Here is a 24,656-nt window from a genome sequence, read left to right as displayed (position 1 = left end):
ATAAAATAGTTTTAAACACTGAATCATGCTCAGTGTGTTTCTTTTGTTGCTGGTTTGTGACAAAATTGGGGGCTCGTCCGGGATAGTTCCCAAGGTTAACGAGTGTCGTCTGGGATTGTACCCCAGATTGACGAGATTTGTTCGAGATTCAATCCAAAGATTTTTGAGGGAGGTCTGATAAATTCTTTTTAATTGGCTTGTGTGTGTGGAAACCAGCAGCAATGGATATTAAGGCATTTTTGGAGTCACCAACCCAAAAGGGATTGGAGGTGGCGAAAAAGGATGATTTGATAAAGATTGCTACAAGGCTAAACCTTACAGAAGTAAAGCAGTCTATGAGAAAGGCAGATATTCAGAGACTGATAGCTGGCCATTATGTGGAAAAGAAGGTGTTTGAGAAGGAAGTGTTAAAACAGTTTCCTGGCAGTGAAATAGCAATTTCTGAGGCACAGGTGCAGCTGGCAAAGATAGAGGCTGAACGAGAGCAAACCCAGTTAAAGATAGAGGCTGAACGAGAGCAAACCAGTAAGATAGAGGCTGAACGAGAGCAAACCCAGTTAAAGATAGAGGCTGAACGAGAGGAAAAGAGAATTAGAGGCCGAACAAAAGAAATTAGAGGCCTGAACAAAAGCTAACTCAGATGAAGATAGAGGCTGATCTAGCAATGAAGCAGATGGAGCTGGATAACGAGGAGAAAAAGAGGCAGCATGAGTTACAAATGAAGCGTAGGAGTTCGGAATCTGATTCTGATGATGGTTTTTCAGCCAGCAGGGAGGTTCGATTAGTCCCTCCGTTTGAAGAAGATCAGGTTGATCAGTATTTCCAACATTTTGAAAAGGTTGCTGTGAGTTCAAACTGGCCAAGGAAAGGATGGGCTCTTATGGTACAGAGTGTGATTAAAGGTAAAGCTCAAAAAGCTTATTCTGCTTTGTCTGTTGAGGATGCAGCTGATTATACCAAGGTAAAACAAGCTATATTGAAGGCCTATGAATTGGTCCCTGAGGCTTATAGACAAAATTCAGAGACTTGAGGAAATCTGCAGATCAGACTTATATGGAATTTGCCAATGGAAAGAGAATATGTTTTGAACGATGGTGCCTGGCTAAAAATGTAGATGGGGATTATGATAAATTGACAGAATTGATACTGGTGGAAGACTTTAAAAGATGTGTTCCAGCTGAATTAACAACATATTTAAATGAAAAGGCAGTGGAAACTTTACAAGAAACTGCTAGGTTGGCAGATGATTATGCTTTAACCCATAAATCCAAATGGGGACAACCTAAAACCTTTCAAAAGAGTTACAAAGACAATCCAGGTAAACCAGAGATTAAATTGGGAGGTAATCAAAAAGGAAAAGATGAAAAGAAGCCAGGGCTGGAGAAACCTGTTGAGCGTACTTGTTATTACTGTAGGAAACCTGGCCACGTGATATCTAATTGTGCCCTTTTGAAGAAAAAGAAGGAAGCTGGGCCCAATGCTTGCTTTCAGGCAATTAAAAATCAAAAAGGTTTAGGAGATGCTGTTAAAGATCAGTCCTTGCAAGAGGGAAAAGCGGAAAAGTTGGAGGAGGTGAGAAAAGAATTCCGTTCGTATGTATCAGAGGGTTTTGTTTCACTGAATGATGAGTCACCCCAGGTGCCAGTGAAAATTCTTAGAGATACTGGGGCTAGTCAATCTCTCTTGCTGGACAGTGTTTTAAATTTTGGTGAAGAAAGTGACACTGGTGAAGTAAATCTAGTACGAGGCGTTACAGGTGAGACCATGTCTGTCCCTTTTCACAGGGTGATTTTAAAGTCAAAGTTCGTAGAAGGACCAGTCGAGATAGGGATAAGACCTAGTTTGCCAGTGGAAGGAGTTTCTTTGTTATTGGGAAATGACCTTGCAAATGGAGAAAGTGATCCTGTGGTACGGTTAACAACCAAACCAAGGATTGATGAGTCTGAGAATGATCAGATGTTTACCCATCATGTGCGGTGACTCGAGCTAGAGCTAGAGAATTAGCCAAGACAGACAGTCCGATGCAGTCTGATGTGGTTCCTTGTGACAGTCCTAAACAGGAAGAAAATTTTGATGCCTTATCTGAGACTTTTCTGTCTTCACTGGAGGATCAACATCCTTATAGTGAGCCTGAATTTAAAGATTTGTCTTTGTCGAGGAAGGATTTTATGGTGGAACAGACAAAGGACCCTGAGTTGACAGAATTGAAAGAAAAAGCTCTCTCATGTGAGGAGATTGAAAAGGTGCCAACTGGATACTATGTCAAAAATGGAGTGTTAATGAGGAAATGGAGACCTCCTCATGTTCCTGTTACTGAGGACTGGGAAGTTATTCATCAGGTTGTTGTTCCAAAAGTTTATAGGGATGAGATTTTAAACCTGGCCCATAGTATGCCTTTGGGTGGTCATTTTGGTGTGAATAAAACTGTAGGGAAGATCTTGAAACAATTCTATTGGCCTGGTTTGAGAAAAGATGTGGTGATGTTTTGTCGAACCTGCCACACATGTCAGATGGTAGGTAAACCAAATCAAAAACCCCCTGTGGCTCCTTTGAAACCAATTCCTGCTTTTGGTGAACCCTTTTCGAAGGTGATTGTGGACTGTGTTGGCCCCTTACCAAAGTCTAAGACTGGAAATCAGTATTTGTTAACCATCATGTGTGCCACTTCTAGATTTCCAGAGGCAATACCCCTTAGAAATATTAAGGCCAAGACGGTGTCAAAGGCTCTTGTAAATTTTTTACCTTGTTTGGTTTGCCAAAAGAAATCCAATCTGATCAAGGTAGTAATTTTATGTCAAAAATTTTTCAACAAATAGTCTATGAGCTGGGAGCAAAGCAGATTGTATCATCTGCATATCACCCAGAATCTCAAGGAGCTCTGGAGAGATTTCATTCTACTCTCAAAAATATGCTGAAGACTTATTGCTTTGAAAACACCAAGGATTGGGACGAAGGTATCCATTTACTTTTGTTTGCCGTTAGAGAATCGATCCAGGAGTCAATCGGATTTAGTCCGTTTGAGCTTGTGTTTGGACATAGGGTGAGAGGACCTTTGGAGTTGTTAAGAGAGCAATGGGTTAATGAGGAAGTTCACTTGAGTCTGTTGGACTATGTCCAAAAATTTAAAACTCGGTTGGAGAGAGTCTGCCAGCTAGCGAGAGAGAATCTGAAAACAAGCCAGATAAGAATGAAGACATATTTTGATAGACGTGCTCGGCCTAGGACATTCGCAGTGGGGCAAAAGGTGTTGGTATTTTTCCCTAGCCAAAATAATCCCTTGCAAGCTCGTTTTTCTGGACCCTATGTTATTGAATCTCGAGTGACTGATCTAACATATATAATCAAAACACCAGATAGACGCAAGAAAACACAACTCTGTCATGTAAACATGCTAAAACCTTATTATGAGAGGGATTCAGTTGTGGCCTTGGTGGATGGTGTAAAGGTTGTTTCTAGAATGCCTGATGTTGATGTTGAGGAAGGCCAATTTAGACCAAATATTGTTCCATCGAAACTAAAAAACCAAAATATCATGGAGAACCTTGAAACGAAGTTGGACCATTTACAAGTTTCACAAAAACAACAGATGAGAGAATTAATTTTAAAATTTAAAAATCTGTTCCCAGATGTTCCAAACAGAACATCGATAATTACCCATGATGTTGATGTTGGGGATGCAAAACCAATCAAACAACACCCATATCGAATGAATGTGGAAAAAAGTAAACTTGTTGATCAGGAAATAAAATACATGTTGGAAAATGATATTATTAGACATTCTACTTCAAATTGGAGTTCGCCCTGTGTTATTGTACCTAAACCTGATGGAACTGTTAGATTTTGCACAGATTACAGGAAAGTGAATGCTGTAACAAAGTCAGATGCTTACCCTATTCCTAGAGTGGATGATTGCATAGACAGAGTGGGAAAGGCAAAATTTCTTACAAAGATTGACCTATTAAAAGGGTACTGGTGTGTTCCATTAACAGATAGAGGAAGGGAGAATTTCAGCCTTTGTAACCCCTTCTGGATTGTATGAATACAATGTTTTGCCATTTGGAATGAAAAATGCTCCGGCAACATTTCAAAGAATGATTAATTCAGTGATTCATGGGTTAAAACATACAGATGCCTACATTGACGACTTAGTGACTGGGAATGATACTTGGGAAGATCACATCTCTGCGTTAGAAAGGTTGTTTGAAAGACTTTCCAAGGCTAACCTTACAGTTAACTTGGCTAAAAGTGAATTTGGCCATGCCACTGTGACGTATCTTGGTTATGTTGTAGGTCAAGGCAAGCAAGCTCCTGTTCAGGCAAAAGTTCAAGCAATATCTGAGTTCCTTATTCCCACAGGTACGAGGACTGTTAGAAGATTTTTGGGAATGGTTGGATATTATCGAAAATTTTGTAAAAATTTTGCTGATATTGCTCTTCCCCTAACTAATCTTCAGAAGAAGGGAGTAAAGTTTGTTTGGACAGATTCTTGTCAAGAAGCATTTGAGAAGCTGAAAGCCATTTTATGCTACCATCCTGTGCTCAGAACACCTGACTTTGAAAAGCCATTTTCATTAGCAGTAGATGCCAGTGATGAAGCTGCAGGAGCTGTGTTGTTGCAGAAGGGTGACCTTGATGATATTGACCATCCTGTAGCTTACTTTTCAAAGAAATTTAATGAGCATCAAAAGAATTATTCCACCATAGAGAAAGAATTACTGTCGCTTGTTTTAGCCTTGCAACATTTCAGTGTATATGTTTGCACCGCTCAGAAACCATTGACTGTGTATACAGATCATAACCCATTGGTGTTTCTGAGCCGAGTCAAAAACAAGAACAGAAGGCTGTTAAACTGGAGTTTAATTTTGCAAGAGTTTGATCTCATGATAACTCACATTAAAGGCAAAGATAATGTGATTGCTGATTGTCTTTCCCGATGTTAAATGGGAAACATGTATCTGTACTAATCTGATAGTCTGTAGTTGTGTAGCATGATAATTATTAACATTACTAACTGTATGCGCGGTTAAAATTTTCTTGGGAAAATTTTTTTTTAGGTGGGAGGTGTTACGGACTCAGTGAAAGTCCCTTTAAGATAGAGAGTGTGTGTGTATGTGTGTGTGGGGCGTGCTTACGTCAATAGAAGATAAAGGACGTAATGACGTTGTTGAAGAAGTCAGAAGAAGAAGAAGAGAGAGAGAGAAGGGAGAGAGACACCAGCCTGCTTGTTTTCTCTATCGATGGATGAGAAACAATAACTGTGTTTGCCACTGAAATCCATGTATGGAAGTTGGAAGTAATCCGGTGGAGTTCACTTTGTTGCTGACCTGTAGAAGGAAACAGGTATTTGTGTGTGGACGACCACGGTTCGGATGCTTTTCGGGGTGAGGAAGTCACTACCGAGTAAACACTGAAGTGTCGTTTGGGTTCCATCGTGGAACATTTGGATTTCGTATGTACTCTCTCTATGTTTTTCTACATCTACATCTTATCTTCAGACAACGGTGGTTGTTGAAGAAGCCCTTGCTCATATTTCACCTTATGGCTTGCGGAACTGAACTTTAAGAACCATTCAGGAACTGGGAGTTTGGACTTTGTCACACACACACACGAAGAGTTTAGTTTTGGGGTTAACGTTCGAGGTTTAACATTCTTGAATTCTAACATACTAACATTTTTACTTTTATTTTACGTATTATCATAAGTAGTGATTAATAAAATAGTTTTTAACACTGAATCATGCACAGTGTGTTTCTTTTGTTGCTGGTTTGTGACACTTGCACTGTACTGCTGCTGCAAAACAACAAATTTCACATCATATGTCAGTGATAATAAATCTGATTCTGATTTCATAAACTTTTGTAAGGTCACCCTCATCTTCCTACACTCCATGGAAACCAGTTCCAGTCGATCCATTCTCTCCTTGTAACTCAAGCTGTCCAGTCCAGGTAACATCCTTGTGAATCTTTTTGCACATTTTCCAGCTTAATGACATCCTTTCTGTAGCCTGGCGACCAGAACTGCACACAGCACTCCAAGTGTGGTCTCACCAATGTCTTGACTCTATGACATCCCAACTCTAGTGCTCAATACCCTGACCAACGTCCTCCAGTCCTGAGGACCACCAGTCCTCATTGTGGAGTCAGTGGTGGAAAGGGTGAGCAGCTACAATTTCCTGGGCATCACCTTGGAGGATCTATCCTGGTCCGAACACATTGATGGAATCGCGAAGAAGGCATGCTAACAGCTCTACTTCATTAGGAATTTGAGGAGATTTGGTATGTCACCAAAGACTCTTACAAATCTCTATAGATGTACGGTGGAGAGCATTCTGACTGTTGCATCACAGCCTGGTATGAAAGCTCCAATGCACAGCATCACAAGAGGCTGTAGACTCAGCCAACTCCATCACAGGCAAAACCATCCTCACTAACAAGGACATCTTCAAGAGGCGGTGCTTCAAGAAGATGGCATCCATCACTAAGGACCCTCACCATCCGGGACACACCCTCTCTCATTACTACCATCAGGGAGGAGGGTAAAGGAGCCTAAGACCCACACTCAATGATTTGGGAACAAGCTTCTTCCCCTCTGCCATCAGATTTCCGAACAGTCCACGAACCCAAGAACACTACCTTGTTATTCCATCTTTTGCATTATTTATTTATTTTTGTAATTTATTGTAATTTTTGTGTCTTTGCATTATACTGCTGCCGCAAAACAATAAATTTTACGTTGTATGTCAGTGATAATAAACCTGATTCTGACTCAATGAAGGCAAGTGTGTCTAATATCTTCTTCACAACCTCGTCTACCCATTTCCCTTGACCCTCCATTTTCTCTGAGTTAACCACTACCCCATCCATGCCAATATATTACCCTCAACCCCCACACACTCTTAGCTTTATGTGGCAAACTTATGAAAAGGCTTCCGGAAATCCCAATGCACCACATCTACTAGTTCCCTCTTATCCACCCTGCTTGTAACATCCTCAAAAATCCCGAGTAAACCTGCGTCGTCAGAACGAGGAGAGCTGCAGTGGAGGCAGGCCATCCTAGGAGCAAACATCACCAATGGCCTGTCCAACCACGTAGACGCCATAGACAAGAAAGCGCACCAGCGTGTCTACTTCCTTAGGAGGCTAAGAAATCTGGCATGTTCCCTTTGACCCTCACCAATTATTAATCGATGCACCACAGAAAGCATCTATCTGGATGCCCCACCCGCTTGGTACGGCAACTGTTCTGCCCAGGACCGCAAGAAACTGCAGAGAGGTTGTGGACACAGCCCAGCACATCATGGGAAAACCAGCCTCCCCTCCATGGATTCTGTCTACACTTCTTGCTGCCTCGGTAAAGCAGCCAACATAATCAAAGACCCCAACCACCCCAGACATTCTCTCTTCTCCCCCCTTCCCATCAGGCACAAGATACAAAAGCCTGAAAGCACGTCCCACCAGACTCAAGGACAGCTTCTATCCCGCTGTTATAAGACTATTGAACGGTTCCCTAGTGCGATAAGATGGATCTTGACCTCACAATCTACCCAGTTATGACCTTGCACCTTATCGTCTGCCTGCACTACACTTTCTCTGTAACTGTAACACTTTATTCTGTAATTGTTTTCCCTTGTACTACCTCAATGCACTGATGTGATGAAATGATCTGTATGGATGGTATGCAAAACAAAGTTTTTCACTGGACCTCAGTACGCGTGACAATAATTTACCTTCCTTGACCCTGCCTGAGGTGAACGGTGAAAGGCTGAGGTACAGGTCCCTGGTATCCCCCCACCCCCACCACCCCCCTGGTCCTCGTCCCCTTTCCCCCACATCCCCGCCACCCAATCCCCCTTCCCCCCATCCACCCCTTTCCCCATCCTTCCTCCCATCGTCCCCCTCCCCTTCCCCCTCTTCCCCCCCCCCACCTCTTCCCCCGCCCTCTCTTCCCCCCTCCCCTTCCCTCCCCCTCTTCCCCCCTTCCCCCTCCCTCTTCCCCCTCCCTCCCTCCCCTTCCCCCTCCTCCCCCTCCCTCTTCCCCCCCCCCCCTCCCTCTTCCCCCTCCCCCTTCCCCCTCCCCTCCCCCCTCCTCCCCCTTCCCCCCTCCCCCTCCCCTCCCCCTCCTCCCCCTTCCCCCTCCCCCCTCCCTTCCCCTCTTCCCCCTCCCCCCTCTTTCCCCTCCCCTCCCCCCTCCCTCCCCTTCCTCCCCTCCCCTCCCCCCTCCCCCCCTTCCCTTCTTCCCCTCCTCCCCTTCCCTTCTTCCCCCTCCCCCCTTCCCTTCTTCCCCCTCCCCTCCCCTTCCCCCTCCCTTCTTCCCCCTCCCCCTCCCCCTCTTCCCCCTCCCCTCCCCCTCTTCCCCTCCCCTCCCCCCTCCTCTTCCCCCCCCCTCCCCCTTCCCCCTCCCCTCCCCTCCCCCCTCCCTCTTCCCCCTCCCCTCCCCCTCCCTCTTCCCCCTCCCCCCTTCTCCCCTCCCCCCCTCTCCCCTCCCCCCTCCCTCTTCCCCCTCCCCTCCCTCTCCCCTTCCCCTCCCCTCCCTCTCCCCTCCCTCTTCCCCTCCCCTCCCTCTTCCCCCTCCCCTCCCTCTCCCCTCCCTCTTCCCCTCCCCCCTCCCTCTTCCCCTCCCCTCCCTCTCACCTCCCTCTTCCCCCTCCCCTCCCTCTCCCCTCCCTCTTCCCCTCCCTCCCTCTCCCCTCCCTATTCCCCCTCCCCCTCTTCCCCCTCTTCGCCCCTCCCCTCCCTCTTCCCCCTCCCCCCTCTCCTTCCCCCTCCCCTCTCCCCTCCCACCCCCTTCCCTTCTTCCCCCACCCCCCCCCCCTCCCTTCCCCTTCCCTTCCCCTCTTCCCCTTCCCCCCCTCCCCCCCTCTTCCCCTTCCCCCCTCCCCCCCTCTCCCCCTCCCCTCCCCTCTTCCCCCCTCCCTCCCCTCCCCCCCTCCCCTCCCCCCCCCTCCCCCCTCCCCTCCACTCCCCCCCCTCCCCTCCTCCCCCCTCCCCTCCACTCCCCCCCCTCCCCTCCACTCCCCCCTCCCTCCCCTCCCACTCCCCCCCCTCCACTCCCCCTCCCCCCCTCCCTCCCCCCTCCCTCCCCTCCACTCCCCCTCCCCCCCTCCACTCCCCCCTCCCTCCCCTCCCCCTCCCCCCCCTCCCCCTCCCTCCCCTCCCCTTCCCTCCCCTCCACTCCCCTCCCCCCCCCTCCCCCTTCCCTCCCCTCCCCCCCTCCCCCTTCCCTCCCCTCCACTCCCCTCCCCCCCCTCCCCTCCCCCCTCCACTCCCTCCCCCCCTCCCCTCCACCCTCCCCCTCCCCCCCCTCCCCTCCCCCTCCCCCCTCCCCCCCCTCTCCCCTCCACTCCCCTCCCCCCCCTCCCCTCCACTCCCCTCCCCCCCCTCCCCTCCACTCCCCCCTCCCCCCCTCCCTCCCTCCCCCTCCCCCCCCTCCCCTCCACTCCCCCTCCCCCCCCCTCCCCTCCACTCCCCCCTCCCCCCCCTCCCCTCCACTCCCCCCTCCCCCCTCCCCCCCCCTCCCCTCCACTCCCCCCTCCCCCCCCTCCCCCTCCCCCCTCCCCTCCACTCCCCTCCCCTCCCCCCCTCCCCTCCACTCCCCTCCCCTCCCCCCCTCCCCTCCCACTCCCCTCCCCTCCACTGAAGCCGGGACCCCGGCGCCTCCTCAACCTGCTGCACCTGGTAGGTGAGGCAGGAACAACACCTCAGCGCCTGGAACTGCGGAAGCCATGGCCGGCACCGCGGAACTCCGCCCGGGGCCGTCTCCATGGAAACCACGTCCGCCCGCCAACCGGCAGCAGCTGCGCGCGCAGCACCTCCCCGGTTTCCCCGCCGGCAGCGACCACAATGCGCACGCGCAAAGCCGGGCCCGTTCGTCAGCCGGCTGCGCATGCGCAGATGCACGGCGATGCCGGCATAACAACGCCACCTGTCGCAGGGAGGTTCACCACAGCAGCGGCCGCCGTGAAGGCATCAAAGCAGCTGAAGTGGTTCACAGGCGACCCCGTGTTACGACCGTTCGGGTTACGGAAATTCGGTTACGGAAATTCGGGTTACGGGTTCTGATGTGGCTGAGCTTTACTGTTTATTTATTCATCTTTTTCAGGGATCTGGGTGACAAGGCCAGTATTTATTGCTCATTCTTAATTATCCTTGAGAAGCTGGTGGTGAGTCAACTTCTTAAGACTATTGTTTATTGACTACAGCTCTGCCCTCAATACAATAACCCAAGCAGGCTTGTCACCAAACTCCGAGACCTAGGACTCAACACCTCCCTCTGTAACTGGATCCTTGACTTTCTGACCAACAGACCACAGTCAGTGAGGATAGGCAGCAATACCTCCGGCATGATTATTCTCAACACTGGTGCCCCACAAGGCTGCGTCCTCAGCCCCCTACACTACTCCCTATACACTCATGACTGTGTGGCCAGATTCTGCTCTAACTCCATCTACAAGTTTGCAGGTGATACCACCGTTGTAGGTCATATCTCAAACAGCGATGAGTCGGAGTACAGGAAGGAGATAGAGAGCTTAGTGGAATGGTGTCATGACAACAACCTTTCCCTCAATGTCAACAAAACAGAGCTGGTCATTGACTTCAGGAAAGGGGGCAGTGTACATGCACCTGTCTACATCAATGGTGCTGAGGTCGAGAGGGTTGACAGCTTCAAGCTCCTGGGAGTGAACATCACCAACAACCTGTCCTGGACAAACCACGTGGATGCCATGGCCAAGAAAGCTCACCAGCGCCTCTATTTCCTCAGGAGGCTAAAGGAGTTTGGTTTGTCCCCTTTGACTCTCACCAACTTTTACCAATGCACCATAGAAAGCATCCTATCAGGATGTATCATGGCTTGGTATGGCAACTGCTCTGCCCAAGACCACAAGAAGCTGCAGAGAGTTGTGGACACAGCCCAGCGCATTACAGACACCAGCCTCCCCTCCTTGGACTCTGTCTTTACCTCTCATTGTCTTGGTGTAGCAGCCAGCATAATCAAAGACCCCATCCACCCGGGACATTCTCTCTTCTCTCCTCTTCCATCAGGCAGAAGATACAGGAGCCTGAGGGCACGTACCACCAGACTCAAGGACAGCTTCTACCCCACTGTGATCAGACTATTGAACGGTTCCCTTATACAATGAGATGGACTATGACCTATGACCTCACGATCTGCCTTGTTGTGACCTTGCACCTTATTGCACTGCACTTTCTCTGTAGCTGTGACACTTTGTACTGTTATTGTTTTTACCTGTACTACATCAATGCACTCTGTACTAACCCAACGTAACTGCACTGTGTAATGAATTGACCTGTAAGATCGGTTTGTAAGACAAGTTTTTCACTGTACCTCAGTACAAGTGACAATAATAAACCAATACACCACTGCAGTTCTTCTGGTGAAGATGCTCCTACAGTGCTACTGGGACATGGGTACAAGGTAAGGGTAAAGATTTAAAGGGGACCTGAGGTGCACCTTTTTTTTAAAACTGAAGGTGGTGGGTATGTGGAACGAGCTGCCAGAGGAGGTGACAGAGGCAGGTACAGATACAACCTTTAAAAGACATTGGGACAGGTACATCAATAGGAAAAGTTTAGAGGGACATGGGCCAAATGGGACTAGCTCAGGTAGGCAACTTGGTTGGCATGGGCAAATTGGGCCTGAAGGGCCTGTTTCCCTGGTGTACGACTCTATGAATCTATAACAATCTCAGTGGAGACTGGTGTCAAGCAAGCCTGCCCCAACACTTCCCATTCTCTCTTGGGCACAAGCTGCCCCTCAGCCATCAGAGTGTACACCCGAGGAGGTGCATCCTCTTCGTCCAGAAAGGCCCAGGAACTTGGACACCAAATCTGAGCACTGGCAAAAATAGGAAGTGGTGAATTGGGTAATGCAAACAGAGAATGTTTGACATAGCAGGTTCGACAATGTCCGTGGAAAGGTTGTGTGATGAACCTTTCAGGATAAGCCCAACCTTCTCGGCTAACAATGCAACACCAAGTCACTGCCTTGAAGCCCCCAGGTTGGAGCAGATAGTCCAAGGCTTTAATCCTGAAACACCAGCTACACCCCCAGAGCACTCAGCAACTTTTTTGCACTAGTGTCATTGTTTATTTTGACACATGAATGTATAGTTTATGTTAATTTACATTAACTTATGTTTGTCCCCATCTTGTAATGTAGTGTGCTGCAATAAGCTAAATTCTCCTGGCATTTATACCCTATGTACGTATGCCCATGGCAACAATTAACTCGAACTTGGCTCTCCGAACACTTCTACAATGGCAATATCCCTGCCAAAAGGAACTTTTAAATGCTGGAAGAGTCATGTCCCCGTGCAAGTGGCTCCATCCGAACATTTTGTGAGCAAGCTGGTGAATGCCAGACTGTGGAGATAACTTTGTAAAACCATGCTGATATCCTTTTGGAATGCACAATCACTTCCTCGCACCTTCTCAACTTTGATATCCTATGGTTATTGGTGTAGAACTGGACAGTATGATTTAAACAGCTGGATATCCTGCCACTGTTACAGCACATTAATTAACCTAGTGTATACATCAAAGTGCAAAGAGGTATTTGACAATAAAACACAGCTTGTCTTCCCTCGACCAGTGATGAAGGTTAAGGAGGTCAGGAGGCAGGGCCTAGCTTTGTTGAGGAGCACAGATGCTCAGTAGATGATGGATGACTACATATAACGAGGAGGACAGAGGCACAGCTCCTGCAATAACCACTCCAACGGTGAGCATCAACTGCACAGGTACAAGGTGCAGGAAGTCTGAACACCAGCCTGGAGTAGGAAACTGGTACAGTTGTTATTCACAGCAAAGGGTCCCTTCTGCCCTGTGCCCACCTCATTGGAGTGCCCGAGCTCGATGTTGGATGCTGAGCTGGTTTTCCATTCCAACAACAGGTGAAAGAGAGGAAGTGGTTTTGGGAATGAAATGGCTCAAATTAATATCAGAGACTAACGCAAAAAGAACAACAGAGGCTGAAATAGATGAGCCCAATAATTATAATTTATGAATATTTAGAGATCAGAAGGAATCATTTGCTCTTGATAATTCTCTCGAAGAGGCACAGGACAGGTGGGGTGAATGAGCCCGCCAGTGTGAACAATACGGACAGCAGAGCAAACACGGGCAAGGGGGAGCCTCGGCACTCCTTTCTCAAGAAACTAATAATTTTGAGAAAGGAGGTGCAGGGAAACGACCCCACACCAGGACCCTGCCACTGCCCCTACAGTTCCATCAAGTGTCTTTGGCTCAGGCCAGGTAACTAAATATTGCCCAGCAGAAAGCTCATTGTCCTGCTGGGGAGGGAGGGCGAGGGCAGAGGGGCGGTGTGAGAGTGAGGGAAAGTGTGTGAGTGTGAGAGGGGATAAGGGGCTGGTCATTTAAAACTGAGGTCTGTAGTTTCTCACAGAGGGTGGTGAATCTCTGGAACTCTCTGCCCCAGTGGGTGGTGGAAGCTGGATCACTGGAGGCATTTAAAGTGGAGGTGGATAAATATTTGACAGTTTGAGGTATTGAGGGCTACGGGGAACCGGCGAAGAAGAGTTGAGGCCAGCATAGATCAGCCAGGATCATACTGAATGGTGGAGCAGGGCTGAGGGACCAAGTGGCCTTTCCTGCTTTCTTGAGTCGGGAATGTGAGAGTGCATTGTCTGGCTGCACGTCAGTGTGTTAGATTGTGTGTGTATCTGCATCGATTCACATACATTGTTACATGTCTGTCATGCACCATGTGCGTGTCCGTCTTTGTGAGTGTCCGTGTGTGCATGTGTGATAAAGTTTAAGGTGCCAGAAATCCTGAACCTAAGTACAGTGTGAATGTGCATTCACAGCCTTTGCCAATTACTGGGCTACTGTCACCAGAATCTGATTTCCATTCCTCACATCTGCCAGAAGAATTCTAACCCACCCCAAATAGATTAATCTTGAGAAAATCAAAAGGCATTGATCACCTGAAGTGCACAGACACACAGACCATGTAAACCCTCACTAACTCATAACTCATCACACTAAACTGAAAGAGTTGAAATTGAGCAAATATTCTGGCCACAATCACCACCTGAAGGCAGAGCTTTGCCCTCTCTGACCCTGTTTAATACTGCTCAGCCCATCATTCAAATGCTGACAAGTTAATACTGAGCCCCTCCGCTTCCAAAATACTGATCTGGTCTTTCCTTCATTGTCTTGTGGACTGTTGACACTTGGCTAGTCGAAAGCATTTCTCCTCGTTCCAGAGCTGGATTAACCCAGAATAATTCAGCCCTTTCATTGTGTGCCTGTTTACAAAGCTCACTGAACCCCACCGTACACAGACCTGTCTGACATCACAGCTACTGCTGACATATATTAGTACACACTTCTTTCACAAGCCAGACGCAATGGCTAAAAGGCAGCAGGCAACTTCCAAGAGACCTGAACACTGCTACAATGGAGGGAATAATATAAATAGATATAAAATAGTTTCCTTTCATTGCATCTAACTTTTAGAGATAGAATATTGTCTTTAAACTCAGTAACCAGGACTCCTGGTGTCTGTCATTGGATAAAGGTGCATTTTAAGTTTCTCTGCCCCAGTCGGAAGGACGTGGAGGGACCTCACCACATATCAGCCAAGATCAGATCAGAACTTCAAAAGACAATTACAAATATATCTTTGGCTTAAGTGGGAACAAGGCTCCAAGTCCAACTGACCCCTGGAAACTGATGAAGATCTCAGCAGGAAACAGAGGATAAATACGATCCCGAGGATGGGGGCTAGTGTGTGGGTTTGAGACAGGACGATGACAATGACAGTAAGCTCCTCCTAATGTTGGCTCGGGATGGGAGGGGGTTGAAGTCAGCTGGTGGACAGCGCCAGCTCTTGCTCACTGGACGAGCTGACCTGCCGTTCCATCGCCCTTTGGCTCTTGCACTCCGCGATCTTTGGCCCCACGTCCACCCGCTTCTCGAAGAACTGGACCAAGGCTGGCTCTGTCAGCACCGAGGCCAGGATCTGCTCGAAAGAGATGGACCAGTCAGCCTCCGCCGTGCCCTGTGGCCTCTGAACCCCGGCCAGCTGCTCACAGCTGACCAGGACTGTATCATCGGAGAGCTCCTCGCAGGGGAGGGAGCCCGAGCTCACCATGGAGTAGGAGGACATTGAAGTATCGTCCTTCCCCTCCTCCTCCCACGACGGCTGGGCTGACCCAGCCTCCTTCTCCTTGGCCTCACACTCCACAAGTTCCATCTGCTCCTTCAAAGCGTCGCTCAAGATGTCCGGCTCCAGGTCCACCTTGGGCCTTACCCGTTCCAGGGTCGAGGTCTGCTCCTTACCCTGGGCACCACAACGCCGTGTTGTCCCCATTGCCTAGAGTTCTCCTGGGCACGGGGTTGGTAATTGTTTGCCGACCTCTCCAATCTGGAGTAGCAGCGTAGCGACGGTTTGCTATAGCGTGGTAGAGTTCACTCTCAGCAGGGTCCTCACTGAACATGTTGTACAAGGTTTTGCACATCTCGATGAACTGCTCCTGGGGATAGACAACAGAACAAGGCGACATAGACTTAGGATGAGGAAGAGCTTCTATCCCGCGATTGAACAGTCCCCTAGTGCGATAGGATGGACTCTTGACCTCACAATCTATCTCGTTATGACCTTGCACCTTATTGTCTGCCTGCACTGCACTTTCTCTGTAACTGTAACACTTTATTCTGTATTCTGTTATTGTTTTAACTTGGGTTATGCACTGGGTTATGAATTAACACTGTATGCAATGATATGCAAGAGAAGTTTTTCACTGTACCTTGGTACGTGGTGACAATAATAAACCAATTTACCAATTCAGAGGGGATCTGAAAGGGACTTTCTTCACCCAGAGAGCGGTGAGTACCTGGAATGTGCTGCTTGAGAGAGTGGTGGGAGCAGAGTCACTGACAGCATGTCGCTGGGCAACACAGTCGGCATGGACGAGTTGGGCCGAAGGGCCTGTTTCCGTGCCGTGTGACTGTCTCTGGACGAGCACGTGAATCACCAAGTGCTGGGAGATGGGATTAGTTCAGCTGGGTGCCCACTGGTCAGCATGGATGTGATGGGCCAAAGGGCCTGTTTCCACGTTGTACATTTCAGACTCTGAACATCAACATCTGGAGTGACGCTAGGAAGAGGTCATTCAGTCTCTGACGAGGACGTTACCGGGACTGGAGGGCTTGAGTTACAAGGACAGGCTGGGACTGTTTTCCCTGGATTGAAGGAGGCTCAGGGGTGACGTTACAGAGGTTTATAAAATCATGAGGGGCGTACATCAGGTGATCCATCTCAGGGTAGGTTTAAAGTGAGAGGGGAAAGATTCAAAGAGGAGCCGAGTGGCAACTTTTCTACATACAGGGCGGTGGGTATGTGGAACGAGCTGCCAGAGGAAGTGGTTGAGGCAGGTACAGTAACAACATTTAAAAGGTACTTGGACAGGTTTAGAAAGGTTTAAGAGGGATATGGGCCAAACGCAGGCAAATGGGACTAGATCAAGGTAGGCACTTTGGACAAGTTGGGCTGAAGGGCCTGTTTCCCTGCTGTATAACTCTGACTCTATGGTTCTAACCTGTTACACTGAACGGGAGAAGGGCATTGGGCCCCTTGACCCTGTTACACAGGAACAGGAAGTTATTCAAACTATTGTACAGGAACAGGAGGAGTCCATTCACACCCACAATCTTGTTAGAAAGGGACTGTCAGAGACCATTCAGACAATCAACGATCAATCAAGAAAAGGAGAGGGTCAGCAACTTCAAATTCCTGGGCGTTAACATATCGGACGACCTGTCCTGGGCCCAGCATGTAGATGCAGTCACAAGGAAAGTGCGCCAGTGTCTTTACTTTCTAGGAAGGTCAGCATGTCAGTGAACACTCTAACAAACTTCTACAGATGTACTGACTGGTTGCATCAGGGTCTGGGACGGCAATTCGAATGCGCAGTAACGGAAGAAGCTGCAGAGAGTAGTGGACTCTGCCCAATACATCACGGGCACATCCCTCCCCACCATCGGGAGTATCTACAGGAGGTGCTGCCTCAAGAAGGCAACATCCATCATCAAAGATCCCCACCATCCGGGCCGTGCCATCTTCTCACAGCTCCCATCGGGCAGGAGGTACAGAAGCCTGAAGTCCCACACCACCAGGTTCAGGAACAGCTACTTCCCTTCAACCATTCGGTTCTTGAACCAACCGGCACAACCCTAATCACTACAGTTTAGCAACACTATGACCACTTTGATCACTTTGCACTAAAACGAACTTTGTTTTTTTTTGTTCTAATTGTGATTTGTTTTTCTTGTGAATGCTGCTTATCTGATGCTCTGTGCCTGTGATGCTGCTGCAAGTAAGTTTTTCATTGCACCTGTGCACACATAGACTTGTGCATGTGACAATAAACTCGACTTTGAAAAGGTGGAACACATTTAGCTCTTCCACCCATTCAAAACTGTTGTTGTGTACCTCGTATTTTCTGCCTACAAATTCACAAGCAATATTCAACCTAAAATATTCAACTAAAATATTTTTTTAAGATCAGGTTTCAGATCCATGTGATGGAAAACTGAAGAACCCTTCCCCCATTTCCCAAAACTCACAGACCTGCTTCATTTATTGGCTGCACACCCACCTCAGGGTCAGAATGCGATAGGTCAAGGGATATGAGGGCTTGAGCCAATCATCTCTTACTATACCTCAAGGCAGTAAGAAGGGTGTGCTGCATTGTCAGATGTGCCGAAGACTCACTGGGCTTCAGCAAAGGTCTTCAGCTAAAGAGCCGTCAGAGGGAACTACACAATGAAGGACTGAGGTGGCGGAGGCTGGAAGGGGATCAGGGTAGGTGAGGAAGCTTCCATTGTGGAGTGAGAGTGCATGGGCTTGGGTGGAGCCCCTGGGTGGAGCGAGAGTGCAGGGAAAGGAATTGTAGAGGTAGGGAGGTTGGAGGTGGAGTGGGAAAGGACAGAGAACGAGGAGTGTGTACAGCACAAGGAGCAGACAGTCCGCAAGTGGGCAGGTGTGAAGGACAAGGAACAGAAAAGTTGATGCACTGGGGGATGGGTGGTCCACAGAGGTCAGGGTCATTGAGAGGAGAGGTGGGTGATATTGAGATCAGACAACTTATGTTGTAAAGGAAAAAGACGGTCAAACCAAGGATGTGACTCGGTGATAAATTATGTTTAATGGCATTTCTGTGAAGAATTGGAGATATTTTATACAGTAAATATTATATATATTGTACTTTATGTATATAACAAAATATATTATATATAATATAAAATATACTAAATATATACCAAATAAAAAGTACTAAGTAAATAAAAGATATCTATGGGTCCTTGGCTGCAGTGTCTGCTGTACACAGCTCTGTACTGACTGCATTAACCACAACAGGTGCTGCATTGATATAACAGCCCTTTCCTTTTGCAAGCTACCTGGGCTGTTATACCTGGTTCATCTTGGGTAATTCTTTAATGTTTTCCTTGGGGTTCTCTCTCTCCTGTGCCCACAACCTCAGGTGATATCTGTAATCCTGTGAACCGCTCTTCTCATCTGCACAGAGATAAGATTGCTTCGTCAGAGAACAGACTTTGACCGTCACCGTGGCACATCCAGGAACTAGTCCCACTCTGTTATCTCCCAAGCTGACACCACAGCTAACCCCACACATTTCCAGTTCTCTCCAGCACAAACAACCCACCTCCCCAAACAACCAAACTATATCAACACCTGCAATCTGACAATTTTGCTCAACAAACAGATATTGTTAAAAATCAAAAAAAAATTAGATGCTGAAATAGGAACAGAAAATGCTGGAAACACTCAGCAGGTCAGGCAGCGTCTGTGGAGAGAGAAACAGAGTTAACGATTCAAGTCGAAGACCCTTTATCAGAACATGATAATTTGTTAAATACTGGCATGGCACCATTGCACTAACAGCTCTGCTCTGTCCAGGACGGTGGAATCAATGATATATTTTCCGTGGACAGACAGGACGGTGGAATCTGGATCAGAAAAACAACCTTTTGGAGGAACTCAGTGGGTCGAGCAGCATCTGTGGAGGGAAAGGGACGGTCAACGTTTCAGATCGAGACCCTGCATCAGGGCTGAGAGTGGAGAGGTGAGAGGCAGGGGTGAGGCAGTGATGGGTGGAACCAGGTGAGGGGAGGGGAGGGGAGGGGGGCAGGGTGGTGGATGATGGGCAGTTGGGGGAGGGAAGGGGAAGGTAGAGACAGAGGGCAATAGGTGATGTGGGAGCAGGTAGGGGAGGGGTAATAGGGAGTGTAATGAATCTAGGTAATGGGGGGAGAATGGGACAGGTGAGCAAAGGGAGAGAGAACCCAGGTGGACCGGTGGTGGGAGTGGGAAAGGAACACAGGGAAGATTCCATGTTCATACCATTGGGTTGTAGACTACCCAGGCGGAATATGAAGTGTTGTTCCTCTAGTTTGTGTTGGGCCTCACCCTGACAGCGGAGGAGGCTGAGGACAGACAGGTCGGTGTGGGAATGGGGAGGGGAGCTACAGTGACGTGCCACCCGAAGTTCTGTCCTGGACATAGTCCTGGTCGCCTAGTCTACACTTGGTCTCACTGATGAAGGGGCAAGGTTGGAGGTACACGTGTCTCTGCCTCACCTGGAAGGGCTGATCCCATTTGCCCTAAGAAATTCAAACATTTCAGTGAGATTGCCTTGCATTCTTCTGAACGCCAGAAGAACCCTAACCTCTTGCGCTGAAATTGGCTGCTGCGTATCCCACACTACAAGTGACTACACTTCCAAAGGACCTCACCAGCTGTGGAGCACTTTGGGACATCCAAGGTGCTGGAAAGTTCTCTACAAATGCAAGTCTTTCATTAACCTCAAGATGATTATTGTACCACAGAATCCTCCTGCTGCTTCTGATGGTGAAGGTTCATCTAGTGTCAGTGTTTGTCACATTCAAGGCGCTACACAGGTTTTCTTTCTAAACTAATTCACCAACTGCAAAATCAATGTCCCGAGGTGTCAGATACCTTTCACTGTCCTCCCGTTCCTCGCTCCCTCTTGCATCTGTTGACCACTGGGCTCTGTACCATCTGGAAGAAATCAGGATCAGTATTCAGAACAAACACACGAAGTGAAATTATTCAACTGGACCACTGTGGTCAAATCCAGGCACTACACACAAGGAAGGACATCATGGGGAGTGACTCACCTTCCGTACCTAAGATCTATCCACCATAGGATGGGACACTCTCCATTTGCCTGAAACTGGACAAAACAGCCTGCTTACTGGCACCCCATCCACTATCCGAAACCTTGGCTCCCTCCACAGTGGCTGCAGTGTTGTACAATCTACAAAATTCACTGCAGACACTCACCCGGGCTCTTCCATTAACCCATGACCTCTCTGCTAATAACAAGGATAAAGTGCAGGGGAACACCACCAACTGCAGGTACCCATCCAACTTCAACCTGATTTGGAAATACATCGCCAATCCTTCATCATCACTGGGTCAGAGCCCCTCCCCAACAGCACTATGGCAACACTTCCACCAGAAGAAGCAGTTAGGGAAGGGCAATAAATGTCGTTCTTGTCACTAACGCCCACATCCCCCGAGAAAATGTGGAGAGAGGTCTTGGAGAGGGCACAGAGGAGATTTAATGGAATGGTTCAGGGATGAGAGACAATGCCATGGAAAGACTCTAGAAGCTGGTACTGTTCTCCTTATAGCAGAGAAGGTCAACAGAAGCTTTGATGGAGGTTCTACAATCTACCTTCCTCAGTTCTCAGTCAAAAGGACGTCCCTTTAGAACTGAGATGAGGAGGAGTTTTTTGTTTTAGCCAGAGGGTGGTGAATGTGTTGCCACAAGACGGTTGTGGAAGCCACGTCATTGGGTGTATTTAAAGCAGAGGCTGATAGATTCTTGATTAGTAAGAGTATCAAAAGGTCACGGGGAGAAGGCAGGAGAATGGGGTTGAAAGGGAAAAATACATCGGCCTTGATTGAATAGCAGAGCAGACTCGATGGGCCAAATGGCCTAATTCTGCTGCTCTTATGGTCTCTTGAACGTACAGGTAGAATCTGATTCAGGATTACGGTTATTGGCCAAACAGAGACAATGTGACTAAACAAAAATTCACTCACCAGTTCATTTTGTTCACTCTTACAGAAAGTGCTGCCTGAAATGATGCTGGTTGTAAACATTTTCGTCTTTGTATACAAAGAAAAAGAGGAAGGCGTAAAATGGGTTACCTCACTAATGATACAACACAAGCAGGGCGGAAGCTCTGGCATACATCTGTCGGGAACGAGGACAAGCTGGGGATCCTTTCTGGGGCATCTTCTAAGTCCAATCTCTCTACCTGTGGTGTGGTTCACTCAGAACGTGGTTCCTCTGGGCAGGATGAGACTGAGCTTGGAGCCCACTGAAGCACCACTGCCACCCCTTTCTACACCAGCCTTTGAAGACAGATGTTCCACTGCCAGATCTGCCCCAGCTTTGTGCCTAGCCAACAGCTTTCAGCAATAAACCTCTGCTCCCCCAACCCTCACCAAAATCTCTCTCTCAACCAATTCTCTGCTAGTGAAGCGGTCTTTTCTCCCCCTGTAGTCTGTGGGATCTCACTGTGTGAAAAGTGGCTGCTGTTACAGTACAGGAGGGAGGTCAATCATGGGCTATGAAGGACTAGTAAGTCACGACATGGTGGAAAGCTGCAATAAAAGCTTTAAGGTGAATGAAAACTCCCAAACCTTTCACACCCAGTAACGGATTCAACCACATCAACCCACTAGAGCACCTCAACTGAGCACAAAGTCCACAAATCGACACGAGGAATAAACCTGGAGTCATCAAAGGGCAACTAAGAAACACAGGGGAGAGGTAAGATTCTGCCAGTCACAAACCTGAAGCCCCACAGATGAGGAGGAAATCCACGTCTGACAAGAGATGTGTCGCTAGATTGTGGAAAGAGGAAAAGAAACTGGAGTTGAGACATCAGAGAAACGAGACAGGCGACAAGGCAACTGCTAACACTGGGTAGATGAGGAAACCGCACTGGCTAACAAACACTAGGTTACCCTTACCATAAGCGTTCTACACTTTAGATCAAAGACCCCACCCACCTGGGTCATTCTCTCTTCTCTCCTCTTCCATCAGGTAGAAGATACAGGAGCCTGAGGGCACGTACCACCAGACTCAAGGACAGCTTCAACCTCACTGTGATAAGACTATTGAATGGTTCCTTTATATGATGAGATGGACTCTGACCTCACGATCTACCTTGTTGTGACCTTGCACCTCATTGCACTGCACTTTCTCTGTAGCTGTGACACTTTACTCTGTACTGTTATTGTTTTTACCTGTACTACATCAATGCACTCTGTACTAACTCAATGTAACTGCACTGTGTAATGAATTGACCTGTACGATCGGTATGCAAGACAAGTTTTTCACTGGACCTCGGTACGTGACAATAATTAATCAATACCAATTTCCTCACAGATGTGAACATTGCTGATGAATCTGGTGTTTATCATTCAGCCTGACTGTTCATCAACCGAGTGTGTGCTGAGCCAGAGGGAGTGAAGAGCCAACCACAGTGCACCTTATCTGCCAAGCAGCAGCAACCACACTGGCACTGCTCCTTGCTGGGGTCAGGTCCATCAACACCAGTGCAAAGAGGGAACTGAAGACATTTACAGTGTTGGTAAGGTGCCATCTGGGTGCAATCAGCCGAAAGGTCTATGGTCCTGCAGCTGACAGCTTTGTCCACACACTGCTAGCAAGTCATGGAGTGATACAGCATGGAAACAGGCCCTTCGGCCCAACTGGTCCATGCCAGCCATGGTGCCCACCAAGCTAGTCCCATTTGCCCACATTTGGCCCATATCCCTCTAAACCCTTCATATCTATGTACTTAATCAAATGTCTTTTAAATGTTGTTATTGTCCTGCCTCGACCACTTCCTCTGGCAGCTTGTTCCATATACTACCCACCCTCTGTGTGAAGCAGCTGCCCTTCAGGTCCCTTTTAAATTTCCCCTCTCACCTTAAACCTATTTTTAGTTCCCCTTCCCTAGGGAAGCAAAAACTATGTGTGTTCACCCTATGTCCCTCATGATTTTATACACCTCTATAAGGTCACCCCTCAGTCTCTTATACTCCAAGGAATAAAGTCCTAACGTGCCCAACATCTCCCTATAACTCAGACCCTCAAGTCCTGGCAACATCCGTAGATCTTCTCTGCACTCTCTCCAGCTTTACGATGTCTTTCCTATAGCAGTGTGACCAAAACTGACCACAATACTCCGTGCAGTCTCACTAACGTCTTGTACAACTGAAAATGTCCCAGCTCCTACACTCAGTGCCCTGACAGATGAAGGCTAAAGTGCCATATGCCTTCTTCACCACCCTGTCTACCTATGACGTCGCTTTCAGTGAACTATGCACTTGTATCCCAAGAGCTGAAGAGGATTTGGACCTCCACTCTGCGTGCACACACACTTCTTCAATTCCCTTCTAACCACTCGACCACTGAGTACTCTCCTCCCTCACTCACTCCCCCAGTTACTGTCCTGAAATTCGCTGAGGATCTGAAAAGCACTCTTTCCAGCAACCTTTGGAAAATTAGACATAAAGTAGGCACAGGGAGGTGAGATTAATTGGAGAACTGGTTTGGTCACCGCAGACACAGAGCCAGTGGACCTCCGGTGCTGAACTAGTCCATGATTTAATTCCTCAAATAGGCACCACCTGGAGAAACTGCAGAACCCCAAGAGTAAAATCCAGGGTCAAATATTCGACACAAGCCCATCTTTGTTCTCGTAAAACAAAAAAAAAAGCAAATCAGTAGGGCTGCAGGCCAAGTCTAAAGTGAGGAAGGAGCCTGATTGGGTAAGTCAGGGAGACCATTCCCAGGGAGCAGGTGAGCACTGGAGTGAGGGGCATCAAGGACAGCTATTTCCCTTCAACCAACCTGCACAGCCCTGATCACTGCTTCAGTACAGCAACACTGGGACCACTTTCCAGCACAACGGACTTTGATTTTCTTTTGTTCTAATTGTGTTCTTTCTTTAATTTGTGTTTATGTTTTTTCTTGTGAATGTTGTGCCTGTGATGCTGCTGCAAGTAAGTTTATTGTCACATGCACGTGTATATAAAACAAAATCTACCTGTGCATATGACAATAAACTCGACTTGGACAGAGGAGAGAGGAGGAGAATCCTCGTTACTGAGCTAGTGGTGAGGGCTCTTTGATGCAGTTTTTTTTTAAAAAAAGCCTTCAGAGGATAAAAGTCTAAATACACAAAAATAATTGCAGGGATGTGGAGATGGAGCAAAGGGATGGGGTGAACAGGAGTGCTCTTCAGAAGAGTCAGCATGGTCTTGATGGTCGAATGGCCTCCATCTGCCCACTTTATGCTCTAAGCTCCTCCATTGCAGCGATAAACTGTCCTGTGTGGACAAGGTGTTGCTGACATCCACCAAACCTGCTTCTTCCCAAATCCCTGCAGGTCTCTCCCAGCCCAGGGATCACGTACACAAAGGCAGCAAGAAGCTGCACCTGGGGTACCGAGGGTGTGCCGCACGGTCTGAGGTGCCGTCTCTGAGATGTTAAAACCCATCTGCTAGATCGGAGAGCTGCTACCTCAGTGAGGAGTGAC

At 48.1% G+C, this 24,656-nt stretch overlaps 1 protein-coding gene across 1 annotated transcript in view; it reads right to left on the bottom strand.

Annotated features, from left to right (window-relative positions):
• Positions 1–11,677: 11,677 nt before the first annotated feature.
• The window catches only part of LOC127570016 (TBC1 domain family member 9B-like), a 56,872-nt gene continuing 43,893 nt past the window's right edge, over positions 11,678–24,656 (bottom strand). The window contains 4 exon segments of the mRNA XM_052015200.1: positions 11,678–15,517; positions 18,458–18,561; positions 20,023–20,085; positions 21,898–21,948. Coding sequence (XP_051871160.1) covers positions 15,320–15,517; positions 18,458–18,561; positions 20,023–20,085; positions 21,898–21,948 — 416 coding nt within the window. The 3' untranslated portion in view covers positions 11,678–15,319.

Source organism: Pristis pectinata, chromosome 4 (assembly GCF_009764475.1).
Source record: "Pristis pectinata isolate sPriPec2 chromosome 4, sPriPec2.1.pri, whole genome shotgun sequence".
Taxonomy (NCBI): Eukaryota; Metazoa; Chordata; class Chondrichthyes; order Rhinopristiformes; family Pristidae; genus Pristis; species Pristis pectinata.
This window is presented reverse-complemented; position numbering and strand designations above follow the sequence as displayed.